The sequence below is a fragment of the Mobula birostris genome, chromosome 16 (genome assembly GCF_030028105.1).
Source record: "Mobula birostris isolate sMobBir1 chromosome 16, sMobBir1.hap1, whole genome shotgun sequence".
Lineage (NCBI taxonomy): Eukaryota > Metazoa > Chordata > Chondrichthyes > Myliobatiformes > Myliobatidae > Mobula > Mobula birostris.
In genome coordinates, this window is record NC_092385.1 from 1,869,174 (window position 1) to 1,885,952 (window position 16,779).

Consider the following 16,779-nt stretch of genomic DNA (forward strand, 5'->3'; position numbering starts at 1 on the left):
ATCTACTCCGTCTAGACCTTTCAAATTTGAAAGGTTTCAATGAGATCTTCCTTCATCTTTCTAAATTCCAGTGCGTACAGACCCAGAGATATCAAACATTCCTTGTGTGATAACCCTTTCATTCCCAGAATCATCATGAGCTTCCTCTGAACGCTCCAACGCCAGCATATCTTTTCTTTGATGAGGACCTCAAAACTGTTCACAATGCTCAAGGTGATGCCTCACCAGCGCCATCACATCCCTGCTCTTGTATTCTAGACCTTTGGAAATTATTTGCCTTCCCCTGCACAGGGACTCCCAAGGCCCTTAGCAGCTCAGATTTTTGGGTTTTCTTCCTGCTTAGAAAATACTCCATACATTTATTTCTACGACCAAAGTGCATGACCATGCATTTTCCAACAGTGTATTTCATTTGCCACTTTCTTGTCTATTCTCCTAATCTGTCCAAGTCCTTCTGTAGCCTACCCGTTTCCTTAACATTACCTGCCCCTCCACTAATCTTTGTATCAGCCGCAAACATGGCAACAAAGCCATCTATTTCATCATCTAAATCAGATACCAGCACAAAAAGCAGCGGCCCCAGCACAGACCCCTGCGGAACACCTCTAGTCACTGGCAGCCAACCAGAAAAGGATCCTTTTACTCCACTCGCTGCCTCCTACCAATCAGCCAATGCTCTAACCATGCCAGTAACTTTCCCGTAATACTGTGGGCTCTTAACTTGGTGAGCAGCCTCATGTGTTGCACCTTTTCAAAGGACTTCTGAAAGTCCAAATATGCAATATCCACTGCATCCGCTTTACCTATCCTACAAAGAATTCTCCTCAAAGAATTCCAACAGGCTCATCAGGCAAGATTTCTCATGAAGGAAACCAGCTGAAGTTGTCCCATCCCATCCTAGGTCAACAAGTACTCCATAACCTCATCCTTAACAACTGACTACAAAATCTTCCCGACCACTGAGGTCAGGCTAACTGGTCTATAAATTCCTTTCCACTGCCTTCCTCCTTTCTTCAAGAGTGGAGTGGCATTTGCAATTTTCCAGTCCTCTGGCACCATGCCAGAGTCCAATTACTACCTTGGAGGTCCTGCTTCTCAGCTTTCTGCCTAGCTCTTGAAATTCACTTTTCAGTACCTCATTGCTTTTCCTTCGTCATCAGTACAAATATGTTCCAAGACAACTGGCTGTTCTCCCTCCACCTGCAGAATGCCACGGACATGATGCAAGACATCCCTGAACCTGGCACCTGGGAGCTGCCCTGTTCAGTAGTGGAAGAGACCAGGAACCGAGGCAACGGCCTTAGAATAAAAAGTCTTTTAATACTGAGATGGAGAACTTCTTCAGCCAGAGGGCAGTGAATATAAAGAATCTGTTGCCACCAAGTCATGGGTGTACTTAAGGCAGAGATTCTTGATAGGTAAAGTAGTTCAGTATTATGGGGATGTGGTGAGAAAATGGGGTTAAATGGCAGAGTTGACTAAATGGGCTAAATGGCCTAATTCTTACAAGGCAGAGGCAGATTGTGCTGTGCCTGAAGCATTTTCTATTTGGTTTATTTTAATCTCAGCTGCTCCAATTGTGATAACAATAGTCGAACAACATTATGCTCAACAGCGATGACCGTCATGCATACTAGCATCGTTCACTTTCATTGTGGCTCAGGATTAACCCAACACATCAGTTACACAGAGCAGGTGAAATAGTGTTTGAACAGCAGCACCACATAAGAAAAAGGTCAGACTTACGTAGGTCTGCCCTGGTACATACCTGGAGAATTTAGAACCAAGCCTCAGCAGGTCTATTTGACCACCACAGAGTTAATATTTATCTGAAAACTAACTTGTCTTTATTACTTTTCCACTTCACTATTTCCTAATTTGAGGAAACACTAATACTAAACTCTGCAGTAACTGCACTGCTTATATACAAGTGAATCAAATACCATTAGGCTAAGTAACATGCTGGCCTGTGAACAAAACCAGTACACTATGAACCAGAGGTGTAGAACAAAGGAAGCAGATTCTCCAAGCCCGAGAGTAGAGGTGTCCAAAACAAGAGCGCACAGTTTTAGAGGGGGTACAACAAATCACTCAGATGTGGCTGGAATCTGGGGCTGTTTCCCAAGGGGTAGTGGAGGTAGAGACTCTCACCATATGCAAGTACCCAGACAAGTACAATCAGCCCTCCTTATCCGCGAGTTCCGCATGTGTGAATTCAACCAATCGAGAAAACCCGGAAGTGCTCTTCCAGCACTTGTTGTTCGAGCATGTACAGACTTTTTTTTCCTTGTCTTTATTCCCTAAACAATGCAGTATAACAACTATTTTACATAGCATTTACATTATACTAGGTACTAAGTAATCTAGAGATGATTTATAGTATACAGGAGGATGTGCATAGGTTACCATGGATCGGGATCGGAAAAAAACGGAAGTTCTCTCCCTAAGCAAGTCGGAACAGGTACCTCTGGTATTATTTAGCGTCAGTTAGTCAAACGTTTGTCTTAGTATATATTTTACCTTTCTATGCATATAAAACACTTAAATGTATGTTTCAGCACCAGGCTTGGGAACAGAAGTTCCCGAGTTCATCCAGTGACAGAGCGCACCCAAGCGCGCTCTCCATCTGTGCCAGGTTGATGTGAAGGATCAAAAGCCCAAAACCCAATAATTAAACCACTACGTTGCTTAGTAATAATTGTAGCTTTCATTAGGGCAGGGCCTTTCTAACTTTATCCTTTAAAATTGTTCCAATCGTTGGCCGACTGTAGCCTAACGCTTTTCCAATGACCGATGGCGTTTCACCTCTTTCCAATCGCTTTATTATTTCCACTTTATTTTAAATTGCGATCGAGATTATTTTCGTGAACATAAACTGCGGATTAAGAGCTCCGCCGCTGGGTCCTAATGTCCACCGTACTGAGACAGGTTAAATAAGGTCCGGGGTTCCACTGGGTCCTAAGGTCCACTGCATTGAGACGTGTTGAATAAGGGACTTGAGCATCCGTGTTTTTCGGTATCCGTGAGGGGTCCCAGAGCCAATCCCTCGCGGATGAAGGCTGACTGTAGTTGAACCGCTGAGGCAGAGATGGGTACAGACAATTATTAGTAAATGGGCTGGGTACACGATGGCTGAGGCAGACACCAAGTCATATGGATTGCTCTACGAGCCTATGACTCACAGCTAGGAAGAAAATTAACACATTTTCAGTGCGCATATCAGCACTCAACTTAATCTTTAAATGTGATCACATACTCTTAAGACAAATTCCTTTCTAGAGAAAGAAGGATAGCAGATTTCTGGAAGCAGTCCTTGCACGCGAGGCAACACTTCACCTGCGAATCTGTTGTGGTGGTCTAGTGTCTCTGGTGCTCCCAATGCTACCTCCTCCTCTACACTGGCCAGACCAGGCGCAAATTGGGGTACCACTTTGTCGAGCACATCAGCTCCATCCACTGAGAGGATTTTCCCCAGGGGCCAAATCTTTTAATTCCTATCCCCACTCCCAGACAACATGTTGATCCATGGCCTAATTTGCCATGATGGGGCCACTCTCAAGGCGGCGGCGCGACACCTCATTCTGTCTGGATAGCCTCCAATCTGATGGCACGGGGCCGGCTGGTGGCGCAATGATATCAGCGCTGGACTCGGGAACAAAAGTTCCTGAGTTCAAATCCAGTCGGGGCCACTCCCAAGTATGCTTTCCAACCATGCTGGGTTGAGTGTTGAGATTGCAACTTGACCTCATAAAAATAAAGGGGAAAAATAGTGCGAAATGTCTGTGTGAGGAATGGCATGCCATACAGTCTTTATGTCACTCTGTGCCTTGTAAAGGCATGAAAAAGACATCGTCCCACCAACATCGCGCGCGCACACTCACACGCCAGCCAAAAAAAAAACAAAACAATCTGATGACACAATCACTGATTTTTCCTTCCAGTAAAAGTTCCCTCTTTCTATTCCCACTCAGGCGTCATACCTCTTCTCACCCACCTATCACCTTCCCCTTGCCCTTTCTTCCCTTTCTCCCATGGTCCACTCATCTCTCCCCATCAGATTCCTTCTCCCGCCCTTTACCTTTCCCACCCACCTGGTTTCACCTCCTATCCCCACCCCCTACCTTTTTATTCTGGCACCCTCCCCCTTCCTTTGCAGTCCTGTTGAAGGGTCTGAGTCCAAAACATCGACAGTTTATTCATTGCCATAGATACTGAGTTCTTCCAGCATTTTGTGTGATACTCTAGATTTCCAGCATCTGCAGAATCTCTTGTCTAGCAGATTTGTTTTAAGCATTCTTGTTCATCTCAGTATCTGATGGATGGAGTCACAATCTTCAATAGACCCCACTTCTAAACACCAACTTTGACTACATACATTTCCCCTTTTCTCACATTCTGGAATTAAAGTTAATCAAATCTCACAGCCTAGGACATTGCTGCATTAGCTACAGAGACATTCTTTAAACAGGTTATTCAGCTATAACAGTACTTACGGCCAATGGGAGCTGGTCTGTTCTCAGAGTCCTTGTCAAACTCTGCGTTCTTGGTCTCTGCCCAAGTTTTCCAAACGCCAAGGCCTTCCTCCGGCTTCAGTGTGTTTGGCAAAAGCATTTCTGAAGCTGCTGGAGGCTGAGGTTCCACTTCAGCCACCTGCACTGCTTGACCCTAGTGCCCAGCAAAAACAAGACATTTCCAATGCTCTGATACAGTGAACAAGCACAAAAATATAAAAAGCCTAAACACAGGCGAACACAGGTGTGTGTTACATTTCATCCTAGAAAGCACTGAACAAATGTGGTCTTGTGGGGCCACTCTGGGGTTTAACATGATTTGCACCTCTTTACAACTTGACATTTTATAGAACACTTTCAGCTTAGTTTTCCCATAAATAAAAAGTTAAGGTAAACTTGGTTCGCAGAAGTTTGACATCGTCATGAAAAGGCAGCTTACTAACAGTTTGTGTGTTTGTCGGTTTCATGCAAGTCATGCACTCAGAATGGCAAAGCACAGACGACAGCTAACTGAAAATATGGCACGATACATTGAAGGTAGTGCAGTGGATGTAGTGTATGTGGATTTCAGTAGGCATTTGATAAGGTCCCCCATGCAAGGCTCCTTCAGAAAGTAATGAGACATGGGATCCAAAGAGACCTTGCTTAGTGGATCCAGAATTGGCCTGGCCACAGTAGGTTGTGGGTGGTTCGTATTCTGCATGGAGGACCGTGACCAGTGTAGCTCTCCAAGGATCTGTTCTGGGACCCCTCCTCTGTGATTTTTATATATGACCTGGATAAGAAGTAGAAGAGTGGATTAGTAAGTTTGCTGATGACACAAAGGTTGGGGGTGTTGTGGATAGTCTGGAGGGCTGTCAGAGGTTACAGTGGGACATCAATAGGATGCAGAACTGGGCTGAGAAATGGCAGATGGAGTTCAACCCAGATAGTGTGAAGTGGTTCACTTTGGTAGGTCCAATTTGAAGACAGAATATAATATTAATGGCAAGACTCTTGACAGTGTGGAGGATCAGCGAGATCTTGGGGTCCACATCCATAAGACGCTCAAAGCTGTTGCCCTGGTTAATGGTGTTGTTAAGAAGGCGTATGGTGTGTTGGCCTTTAACTGTGAGATTGAGTTCAAGAGCCATTAGGTAACATTACAGTATGCAAGACCTTAGTTAGACCACACTTTGAGTACTGTGCTGTTCTGGTCACCTCACTACAGAAAAGATGTGGATACTACAGAGAGTGCTGAGGAGATTTACAAGGTTGTTGCCTGGATTGGAGCATGCACCTTATGAGAATAGGTTGAGTGTACTTGGCCTTTTCTCCTTGGAGCGATGAAGGATGAGAGGTGACCTGATAGAGGTGTGTAAGACGATGAGAGGCATTGACCATGTGGATAGCCAGAGGCTTTTTCCCAGGGCTAAAATGGCTAACACAAGGGGGCTTAGTTTTAAGGTGTTTGGAAGAAGGTACAAGGGGAATGTCAGAGGCAAGTCTTTCCACAGAGAGTAGAGGGTACGTGGAATGCACTGCCAGTGAAAGTGGTAGAGGCAGATACAATAGGGTCTTTTAAGGCACTTCGATAGGTACACAGAGCCTAGAATAAAGGGCTATGCAGTAGGGAAATTCTAGGCAGCTTTCAGAGTGGCTGGTCGGCACATTGTGGGCCAAAGGGCCTATACAGTGCTGTAGATTTTCTATGTTTTATGATACCAACAAACCTCAATTAAATTAAAAGAGTTAATAATTCTATGCAAGGTTGATTGTTGATGTAAACAAATCTTTGGATTTACAGAAGGTTTCAATTACTGCAAGGCTGAACGAGAAATCGGCGGCTCTACAATTGATGTGTTTAGTTATTTATTGGAAATTCTGAAATTTGATGCTAGTTTCATCTCAATGATTTCCTTGCAAGGCCCTTTAAGCATGATACGAATGGTTAAAACACGAGCTATGGATTCACAATAGTGGGTTGGACTACAATAGCAAGGCTGCTTTGAACACAATCATTGGTTAAGCCCTGACTAGTATGCCATATCTAATTTTGGTCTTAATAGTTTAGGTTCTAAAAAGGTCAGGGAGGGAATGACATGGAAAGGTTGCAGGGTGAGGGAGCTCTCCTACAAGACTGGAGGGGTGAAAAGGGGTCGTCCTGTTAGAGATCTGTTTGGTGTTCACAAGGTCCTCACTGGCTAAAAGGGTATTTAGACAGAAGCTGCTTCCATCTATGGATGGTTCAAAGAACAGGGAATTTTCAAAGTTCTGAGTAAGACATGGAGAGGACTGGGAATACTTTGAAGGCAGTGAAGGTTGGTGATGAAAATAAGAAATACCTGGTGGTACAGCCCAGTCCCAGTGATTTCCCTTTCATTGTTATTGCTTCCTTAAATCTTTCCTGTCTTTTTTAAGATAATCCATAAAATCCCTTAATCACCTGTCTCAGTACCTCACAACATCCGTGATGCAGGGTCTCAATGTATATCCTTTGCCTCCTTAGATGCACTTGACCCACTGAGTTCTCAGAGTTCAGTCTCTAGTTTCTTTTTTGTCGGTCAGGAGCAGAGTCATGGAGCATTACAGCAAAGAAACAGGCCCTTTGGCCCATCTAGATCATGTCTGTTATTCTGCTTAGTCCCATTGACCAGAACCTGGGCCATAGCCCTTCATATCCCTCTCACCCACGTACGTATCCAAATTTCGCTTAAACATTGAAATCTCTCCTGCACCCACCATTTCTGCTGGCAGCTCTTACTCTAAGTGAAGATCCCCCATGTCCACCTTAAACATTTCACCCTTAACCTCCAGCTGTAGTCTCACCAAACATCCGTGGAAAAGTCTGCTTGCATTTGCCTTATCAATTCCCCTCAAACTTCCCATCCTTCTCCTACGCTGCCAAAGGAAATTGGACATGGCAAGTACAGGGGTGTGGTGCTGTGGTAAGGTGTGTGTTACCGATCAAGAAGCTGACTCTGCACAGACCAGGAAGAAATGGGCGAGGGAGGTAATTACTCCCCTACAGCCCATTACACACAGCCAGCTACAGCTCATTGTCACTCTGCCTTACCTGTAGTTGCTGCGGTGGCTGCTGCTGTTGCTGCGGCTGTTGTTGCTGCGGCTGCTGTTGCTGCGGGTCCCAGAGTTGTACAGACTGCGCCTGAGCCTGGTATGAGCCTCCCACTGCCTGCACTGCCACCGGAATATGGATGTTCCCATTCATGAACTGTGCTGGAAAGATGGTGTTGGCCAGTGTGTGAACAACCTCCTCATGAGAGTTCTTCATTACAGAGGTCACCAGCTTATCTTTATCATCCTCCAGCTTCACAGCGGCCACAGTGGTGGGTGAGCCGCTGACGTGTACCACATTATAGGCCTCCTGAGGGATGGCGACGTGTGTGGGCGTTTGTTGCTGCTGGATATCAGTACGTGGTTGCGTGGAATACACAGGGATGGCCCACGTTTCCCCACTAGGACTTGTGATTGTACCAGCCGCAGTCGTATAGAGATGAGCACTGTCCACCGTCAGAAGGTCAGGCCTCAGAGACACATATCCTTGCTGCTGCCCCTGTGGAATAGTCAGCACTGTGGCTACCGGCTGCCCAGTAATGGTGTAAGATACCGTGATGGGCATGTCCACCTTGCGCTTCTTGACCGGCTGGAGTACGTTTGAAGTACTGGATCGCCTGTCCCCCTCACGGGGAGACCCCTGCGGCTGAGTTGGGGAGAGGGTACCCACTGTCTGAATCTGTATCTGCTGAGCCTGACCAGAGACGAGCTGGGCTTGGATCTGCTGGTGCTGAATGTGCTCCTCGGAGATTTCCGATGTCTGCATTTGCTGGGAAGGCTGGATGTGCTGTACAGAGATCTGGGCGGCCTGCAGCTGCTGTGCCGTGTTGGGACTGTGCATGGTCTGAATCTGTGAGGGCTGCTGTGGGGCGGCCACGGGCTGTGACTGCACCTGCACTGGAATCTGATCGGGCGACGGGTGCAGCTGGGGAGACAGCTGCTGTGTGGACACGTGCTGCGGAGACTGCTGCACCTGAACCTGGACCTGCAAAGACCACAAGAGCACAGGCACTTTATAAAACAGCACTTCTCAATTACATCCATGTCTATTTGAAAAAATAATAGAGAAATAATAAGTCTCTACACAGTAAAAATTTAAACAGCAGTTCTACAATGACCTTGTAACTTTGAAAGCTTTGTTTAATGATTAGCTCTTTTGGGTAGATTCCACCCACTGGCAAAAAAAAGAAAGAAATTGATTTGTGGGGTTAAACAGCACTGCCTGAAAAATTACAGAAGAGATTCAATCCAGTCTGAACCAGTCCAATTTACAAACTGCAATACACCGCAGAAACTCAACGTCAGGCTGAGCAAGGGCAACATAGCAACAGCGAGACCCAGATGGAGAGCATAATGGAAGCTCCTCAGCCAAGGCCCGTTTCACTTCCAATTTTCTAAAGCTGCCACCTCACAACGGGGCCTTCCATTTCTGATCCAAATGCCTGTCCACTGAACTAAATATTGGTAGGCAACTCAATGGAACCACCTTGGTCATGATGGCTACAATCCTGCTACGGAACCCATTCCAACTCCTCTGTGGCCCTGAGACGAGGAAAATGGAAAACAAAAACAGGATAAGGAAAAGCCTCGACAGAGCCGTATTACTAGTGAATCTCCCCTGCACTCGCACTAAAGCTTCCACATTCTTCCTATAATGAGGTGTTCAAGTGTGGTCTAACCAGGAATTTATAGAGCTGTAACATCACCTCACAGCTCAAACTCAATCCACTGACTATCCAAGGCCAACACACCATATGTCTTCTTAACAACCCTATAAACTTGCATGATAACTGAGGGATCCGTGGACATGGATCCCAAGGTCCCTGTTCCTCCACACTAAGAATGCTGTCATTAATCTTGTATTCTGCCTTCAAATTCGACCTTCCAAAGTGAATTATTTCACACTTCTCCAGACTGAACTCTCAGTCCAGCTCTACATTTAGTCCATGTCACGTAATCTGTGACAACTCTCCACACCAACAACTGGACACAGTACTCCAAGCGTGGTCTCACCAACCACTTATACAGTAAATCTGCAACATAATGTCCCAACTCCTACACTCAGTGTCTTGATTCAAGGAACATTTGATGGCTCTGGGTCTGCACTCGCTGGAATTCAGGAGGATGAGGGGGGGATCTCACTGAAATCTTTTGAATGTTGAAAGGCCTAGACAGTAGATGTGAAAAGGATGTTTCCCATGGTGGAAGAGACTAGGTCAAGAGGGCACAGCCTCAGGATAGCGGGGCGCCCTTTCAAAACAGAGATGCAGAAAAATTTCTTTCGCCAAAGGATGGAGAATTTGTGGAATTTGTTGCCACATGCAGCCGTGGAGACCAGGTGGTTGGGTGTATTTAAGGCAGAGATTGATAGGTTCTTGAATGGACATGGCAAAGATTACGGGGAGAAGGCCAAGAAATGGGATTGAGAAAGAGATAGAAAAAAAGTACCAGCCATGATTAAATGGCAGAGCAGACTCGATGGGCCAGATGACCTAATTTTGCTCCCATGTCTTATGGATTCATGAAAGCCAACGTGCCAAATGCCCTTTTCACCATCTAGTCTGTGTCGCTGCTTTCAACAAACTATGCACCTGTACTCCTAGGTTCGTCTGTCCCATTACATTTCCTAGTGCCCTATCATTCTGGAGGAGGAGAAGATGGTGGCACGATGGCAGCGCGCGCAGCCTCTCCGGTGAATGATGTCTGTAATCTGTCAAGTACGGGACCATGCACAATCCTGATTTGATGGAGACGGACGTGAGAGTACGGAGGAACATCTGGAGAAACTTCTGAAATGCCCGCTTTGCTGTTACTGTGTGGTAACCGGAATCTCCGGAGCAGAAGGCCCCAAATCCTCGGCTTTGCTTGTTTCAGCGATCAGGGCGAGGTCAAAGGCGCTCGGCAGAGGATGGCACTCAGGAGGCTGTATCGGAGGGGCTGGTCGGAGGCTCAAAGTTTTCGGATGGACAGACTCAGTGTTGGCTACTTCCAAGGCATCGGCAAGTTGACGGTGCCTAAAGGTTTATGGCAGGGAGTTTCTCCCTTTTGCCGCCTGCTATCGGGGACTCGGGGACTTTGAGACTTTTTTTTTTACCGTGCCTGTGGTTTGTTCTTCATCAAATTATGGTATTGCTTTGCACTGCTGTAACTATATGTTATAATTATATGGTTCTGTCAGTGTTAGTCTTTGGTTTGTCCTGTTTTTCTGTGGTATCACTCTGGAGAAACATTGTATCATTTCTTAATGCATGTATGCATTTCTAAATGACAATAAAAGAGGACTGAGGGTTCTCATAATCTAATCATTATATGTCCTACATTGGTTTGACTTTCCAAAATGCATCACTACACACTTATCTGTATTGAAATCCATTGCCACTCCTTGGCCCACTCCCAAACCTGATAACGGTCCTCCTGTAATTTATGATAACCTTCACCATCAACAAAACCTAAATTCATGGCATCTGGAAAGTTTCTGATTGAGCCTTGTGCATCTACATCCACATCATAATGAATTCCAAGGGTCCAACACTGACCCCTGCAACACACTTCTGGCCACTGGCCTCCATTCTGCAAAACAACCTTCAACCAGCACCCTCTGCTTCTATCATCCAAGCCAATTTGGAATCTCCCTGGATACCATGGGACCTTACCTTCCAGACCTTGCAGGACCTTGAGGGCCTAGCTAAAGTCTAAATCAGGGTTCCTCAACCGGAGTTCCATGAAAGTCACGATTAAAAAACGACATTGTTTTTTTGAACTTCACGCAACATGCTATGCTAGCACTCGCAATGGTGGGCAGTGACCGAACAGCCTGGTTACCAAGAGGTCTCTCAGCCCAGTATGGTAGTGCACAGTAGGACCGTGTTTAATTGGTTGTCCATTCTCAGTTTTTGACGCAAGATTGGAGAGGCTGTTGATAATTGGTGAGTTCTGCATTGCATGGAGAGGTGGACTGTAGGCCTTTGAGGAGCGTGAAGTGCATTTTACAAGCATTGAATGGACGTGCCCAACTTGGGCTGTGATGCCAGGATCTCCCTTCTGAATTACCTCCCCCAACTTCCCCTTACATGCCCCGACTGACTTAAGGGAGTGTTCAGGGACTTAAGGGAACGTAGTAAAAATTGGAGGGAAATTTTCATTCTAAAGAGGGAATTTTTCATTCTAAAGAGGGAATTTTTATGTGTCGTGACTCATCCAGAAATGGAAAAGTCACACGGTTGGAGAGAAACTAATAACATCAGCCTGTAAACATAGTGGGTAAAATGCTAGGGCAGGATGCAGTATGAGAAATTGAAAAGGTTCACTCTCAAACAGTACTAAGAGTTTATGTATTGATCACATGATATCAGAAGAGGTTTGTACGATAAACTAAGCAAAAGCTTCTCTATCCATGTTGATGAGTTAACAGATTTCACCAATAAATGTCATGCTGCAAGATGACATTTGTAAATCTGTAAACAGTGAAATTCAAGAAAGCTTTTACTGTTGCAAAGAGCTGCAGAAACAAGCAAAAGCCAAGATATATTTGATGCTTTGTCTTCATATCTGTAAATAAAATGCCTGTCTTGGAGAAACTGTGCTGGCATCCGTATCAATGGTGCCCCAGTGGTTGGCTCTATGAGAGGTTTCATCTCTTTTGTAAGAGTTGTCACAACACCACTTTCTTCAGAGATGCTGATGTCAAAAACTCTTGGAGATGAAATGAAAAAGTTCTGGATGATGCTACAAAAAAATGGTTAACATTATTATACAAAGACCAGTTCACTCAAGAATGCTTAAAAAGACTGAAAATCTGGACCAAGAGCACAGCAATCTCCTGCTACAGACAGAAATCTGGTGGCTTAGCAGAGGAAGAGTTCTCAATAGGGTGTTAGAGCTACAAGGTGAATTGCAGGAATACTTTCAAGAAAATATTAAGCTAGATTTTGCTGAGTGCTTTGAAGATGAAGAACGGCTTAGCCACACTTATCATATGAACCAGTTGAACAAATCTCTGCAACACCCTGGATAAAATATTTTGACTTCAAGTGGCAAGATTCTTTATTTAAACAGAAACTAACAACTTACTAATTATGCTAATAAACAGTGAGCTGTAGATATTTTATATATATATTCTACAATTTATTTACTTTTTTCTAAAAAACACACACGCATTTCCTGAAACCTGAAAATTACTTCTCGGGTTCCTCCAGGGCAAAAAGGTTGAGAAAGCCTTGTCTAAACAGACAATATCCACTACGCTATCCTCATCTACCCTTTTGGTCACCTCTTCAAAAATCTCTCAATAAAAGTTTGTTAAAAACTACTTCCCACTCTCAATCAGAGTTTGTCTACCCAAATATTGGTAGATCCTTTCCCTCAGATTACCCTTCAGTAACTTCTCCACTACTGATGACAGGCTGTCCAGCCTGTAGTTACCTGGCTTGAAAATTACTAACTATTCGAACTTACTTTCAGAAAAACTAAAACAATCTTATGCTGGTTACACATTGTCTAAGCTGGGCTAGCCTACCACAATCTCAAATCACTAAATCCAAAAGGCAGTGACAGTTATTTTCCTGTGTTCCAAACACGCAAATAGCAGTTCAACAGGTTTAACCAAACTTTTGAAAGTTGAAGTCAAAGGCCAAGGAAATCTGGGCTTTCTAGCTTTATTGAAGGGAACTTCATGTCCACCATTTTGCATACATTACTGCTCATACAAAGTTCAAATAAGTGTTTTTAACACAAAAATTCTATTTCTGCTATTCAGCTATTTCTGCAGCTACATAATGACACTTACACAAATACTGGATAAACAAGATCACCTCTCTGGTGTTAAACATTATTTGAAGAGAGTATCTGATTGGTTAACTCTTATCTACAAATTTGACTGGAATGCTTATTTGAGATACAGCGCAGAAAAGGCCTTGCTGCCCTTCGAGACACATTGCTCAGCAATCTCCCAATTTAATTCTAGCCTAAACATCGGACAATTTACAATGACCAATTAACCTACCATTCGTACATATTTGGACTGTGGGAGGAAACTGGAGCACCTGGACGAAACTTACACGGTCATGGGAAGAACTTACGGGCAGAATTGAACCTGGGTTGCTGGTACTCCAAAGGGTTGGCTAACTACTAGGCTAACATGTGACCTCAGTTTCTCATCTTTGAGTATAAAAAGAGCTGACCATGAGGTGACAGCTGCTACTGTCCTCTGCTCCAGTTACTCTCATTTTCAATTTTTTGTTCTATTAATGCTTAAAATGACATTGTGCTCCTTTCCCAATTTCCATAAGAACCTTGGATTTAAAACATCTGAGTCCAACAGTGGTGACCAGTAACACAGATTTAAATCAGCAGGACAAATTATTAGACAGGGAAAATGTATTTCACTTACTGAGCAGTGGGGCTCTAAAATCTGAGTGGGAGCAGAAACTGTCTGGATGAGCATTTGAACTGCCACATCTGCAGGACTGTGGACCCACGAATGCAAAAGGGATTAACCAAACTTCCATTTCTGGCTAGGAACTCTGATGATTTCAATACATATCAATTAATGAGTAGATATTAAGGCACTGTTGTCTTTGGAACTGATAACCTTGCTAAAATACATCAGCATCACATAGAGCGATTGCTCTGAACTGTATTGTTCTGTTGCAATGTAAGTTTAAGATGGAGCTGGTGAGACACAGTGATGACTCTTATCACACATTTCTGGAAAATGATCACTGCAATCAATTGTCTGCAACTTCCCTGTCAGAGTTGAGCTTTTGAACTGCCTGTATGACCTGGCATTTTTGCAGTGTGAACTGAAGCCTCAAAGGTGCGGCACGGCTCAAAGGTGTACGGGCCAAACTGACCAGGCGGGCCCCGGGCCCTGGGCCCCCACAGTCGGGAATGAACCAGCATTTGGCCACTGCTGGAGCGGACCTGGAGCAGATTCGAAGCTGCAGAACTGAGGTGGGGCGAACCATGGTGAGTCAGCAGGGCTGATGTTTGACTGATTTAAGTGCCAGGCCATATTGAAAAGGTCGGGTACAGGCAGGGCCCAGGCCCAAGTATGAAGAACAAGCCGAAGTCTGGCTAATTTAAGTGCGGGGCCAGATTAAAAAGGTCAGGGTGTTAGGACCAGAGGCAAGGTACCAGCTGGTGTTCAGCTCGCTCTCAGCAAGGTTTACCCCGTTTCTGTGCTGAACTGAGACTGTGGCCTGCAACAAACAGGCTCCTGGACCGGCCCCGACTCACTTCATGCTGTGAGATCATTTTTGTGAACTTTAGTTCTGAATGGCACTTGTTTACTTTTTATTGTTTGCACGATTCGTTTTTTGCATGGGTATTTGACTGTCTTTTAAAAACGGGTTCTAATGTGCGTCTTTGTTTTGTGGCTGCCTGTAAGAGGTGAATCTCAAGGCAGTTTATATTATACACACTTTAATAATAAATGTTCTTTGATCATTGAGAAAATCTCTAGATTTTTATAGATATTCAAGCATTCTTTAGAGTTTGACTTGTAAATAATAAACAGACAAATAATCCTATTTCTTAATGAGTGCAGAACTTAAACCACTACGTGGCTCATTCTGCAAGCAATCCAGTTAATTACTTTACCAGCCGTTGTTCAATAAAATGGAAGCTGGCTGCTGGGATTAGAAGAATTCTGAAATGGAAAGCTGCCACCACTTGCAATAATTCCTTCCCTTTCCATCCAAACCTTTTACTCACACCGACATGCGCAGTAACCTTCGCTGATGAAGCAGACAGTAAAGTGAAATGGTAGCAATTCAGTTATACAACATGGAAACTGGCTGTTCGGTCCATCACATCCGTGCAACCAAGTTGCCTACCCAGAGCTAGTTCCACTTCTGTTTAACCCTCTCCTTCCAGGCTTTCCTGCTTAATTACCTGCCTCAATGCCTTTTAAATGGAATGGGCCCACCCTCCATCACTTCCACTGCCATCTCTGAAAAACTATACAAGTTGTTAAGATGTGATTTGCGAAGCCAAAAGGGTTGCAAATGTTGGTATTTCAGTTTGAAACTCATCAGCACAGTGAATCAGATTTAATATCACCAGCATACGTTGTGAAATGTTATTTTGCAGCATAGGTACTAGGCAACACATAGCAATGAAAACATATATTTAAATTAGTGCAGAAAAATAAGAAAGAGGAAAGTTAACCAAAACTCAGGACACAGACAGTCTAGAGAAGTGAGGCAAAAATGGCATTAACTTCATGTACCCTGTATAGACTACAAACAAGGGCGCTTGCTGTCTTGAAGCAAATGAGTGCGGATAAATCCACAGGCCTGACCTGACAAGGTGTTCCCTCGGACCCTACAGGAGGCAAGTACAGAGGTTACAGGGGCTCTAGCAGACAGTAGTAGTACCAGAGGACTGGAGGATAGCTAATGTTGCTCCACTGTTTGAGGACAGGTCTAAAATAAACCAGGAAGTTATAGGCCAGTGAGCCTGGCATCAGTAGTGGGAAAGTTATTGGAAGGACTTCCAAGGGAGCGGCTATACATGTATTTGGATGGACATGGACTGATTAGGGATAGTCAGTATGGTTTTGTGAGTAGTAGATCATGCCCAACCAAGCTTAGAGACTCCCCCCCCCCCCCACCACCAAGGAAGTTACCAGGAAAGTGGATGAAGGCAAGGCAGTGGATGTTGTTTACATGGATTTTAGTAAGGCATTTGACAAGGTACTGCATGGGAGGTTGGTCAAGGTTCAAGATGAGGTAGTAAACTGGATTAGACATTGGTTTTGTGGGAGAAGCCAGAGAGTGGTAGTAGATGGTTGCCTATCTGACTGGAGGCCTGTGTCTAGTGGTGTGCTGCAGGGATCATTGCTGGGTTCTTTGCTGTTTGTCATCCATATCAATGATCTGGATGATAATGTGGTTAACTGGATCAGCAGATTTGCAGATGACACCAAGATTGAGGATGTAGTGGGCAGCAAGGAAGGCCATCACGGCTTGAAGAGGGATCTGCAACAGCTGGAAAAATGGCAGATGCAATTCAATGCAGACAAATGCAATTATATTTCAGTAGGACCAACTAGGGTAGGTCTTACACAGTGAACGGTAGGGCACTGAGGAGCGTAGCAGAAAAAAGCCATCTGGGAATTCACTGAAAGTGGGGTCACAGGTTGGTAGGATCATAGAGAAAGGTTTTGGCCAAATGTCCTTCATAAACCAATCTACTGAGTACAGAGATGCGA

The 16,779-nt window shown here is 44.5% G+C and overlaps 1 protein-coding gene across 4 annotated transcripts in view; it reads right to left on the minus strand.

Annotated features, from left to right (window-relative positions):
* Positions 1-16,779, minus strand: part of LOC140210930 (transcriptional regulator QRICH1-like) — a 60,946-nt gene that overhangs the window by 21,617 nt on the left and 22,550 nt on the right. For all 4 annotated transcript variants that reach the window (XM_072280198.1, XM_072280200.1, XM_072280199.1 and 1 more), the window contains 2 exons: positions 7,567-8,550; positions 4,494-4,665 (listed from right to left, as the gene is read on the minus strand). In XM_072280198.1, the coding sequence (XP_072136299.1) occupies positions 4,494-4,665; positions 7,567-8,550 (1,156 nt within the window). The remainder of the gene's footprint in view (positions 1-4,493; positions 4,666-7,566; positions 8,551-16,779) is intronic.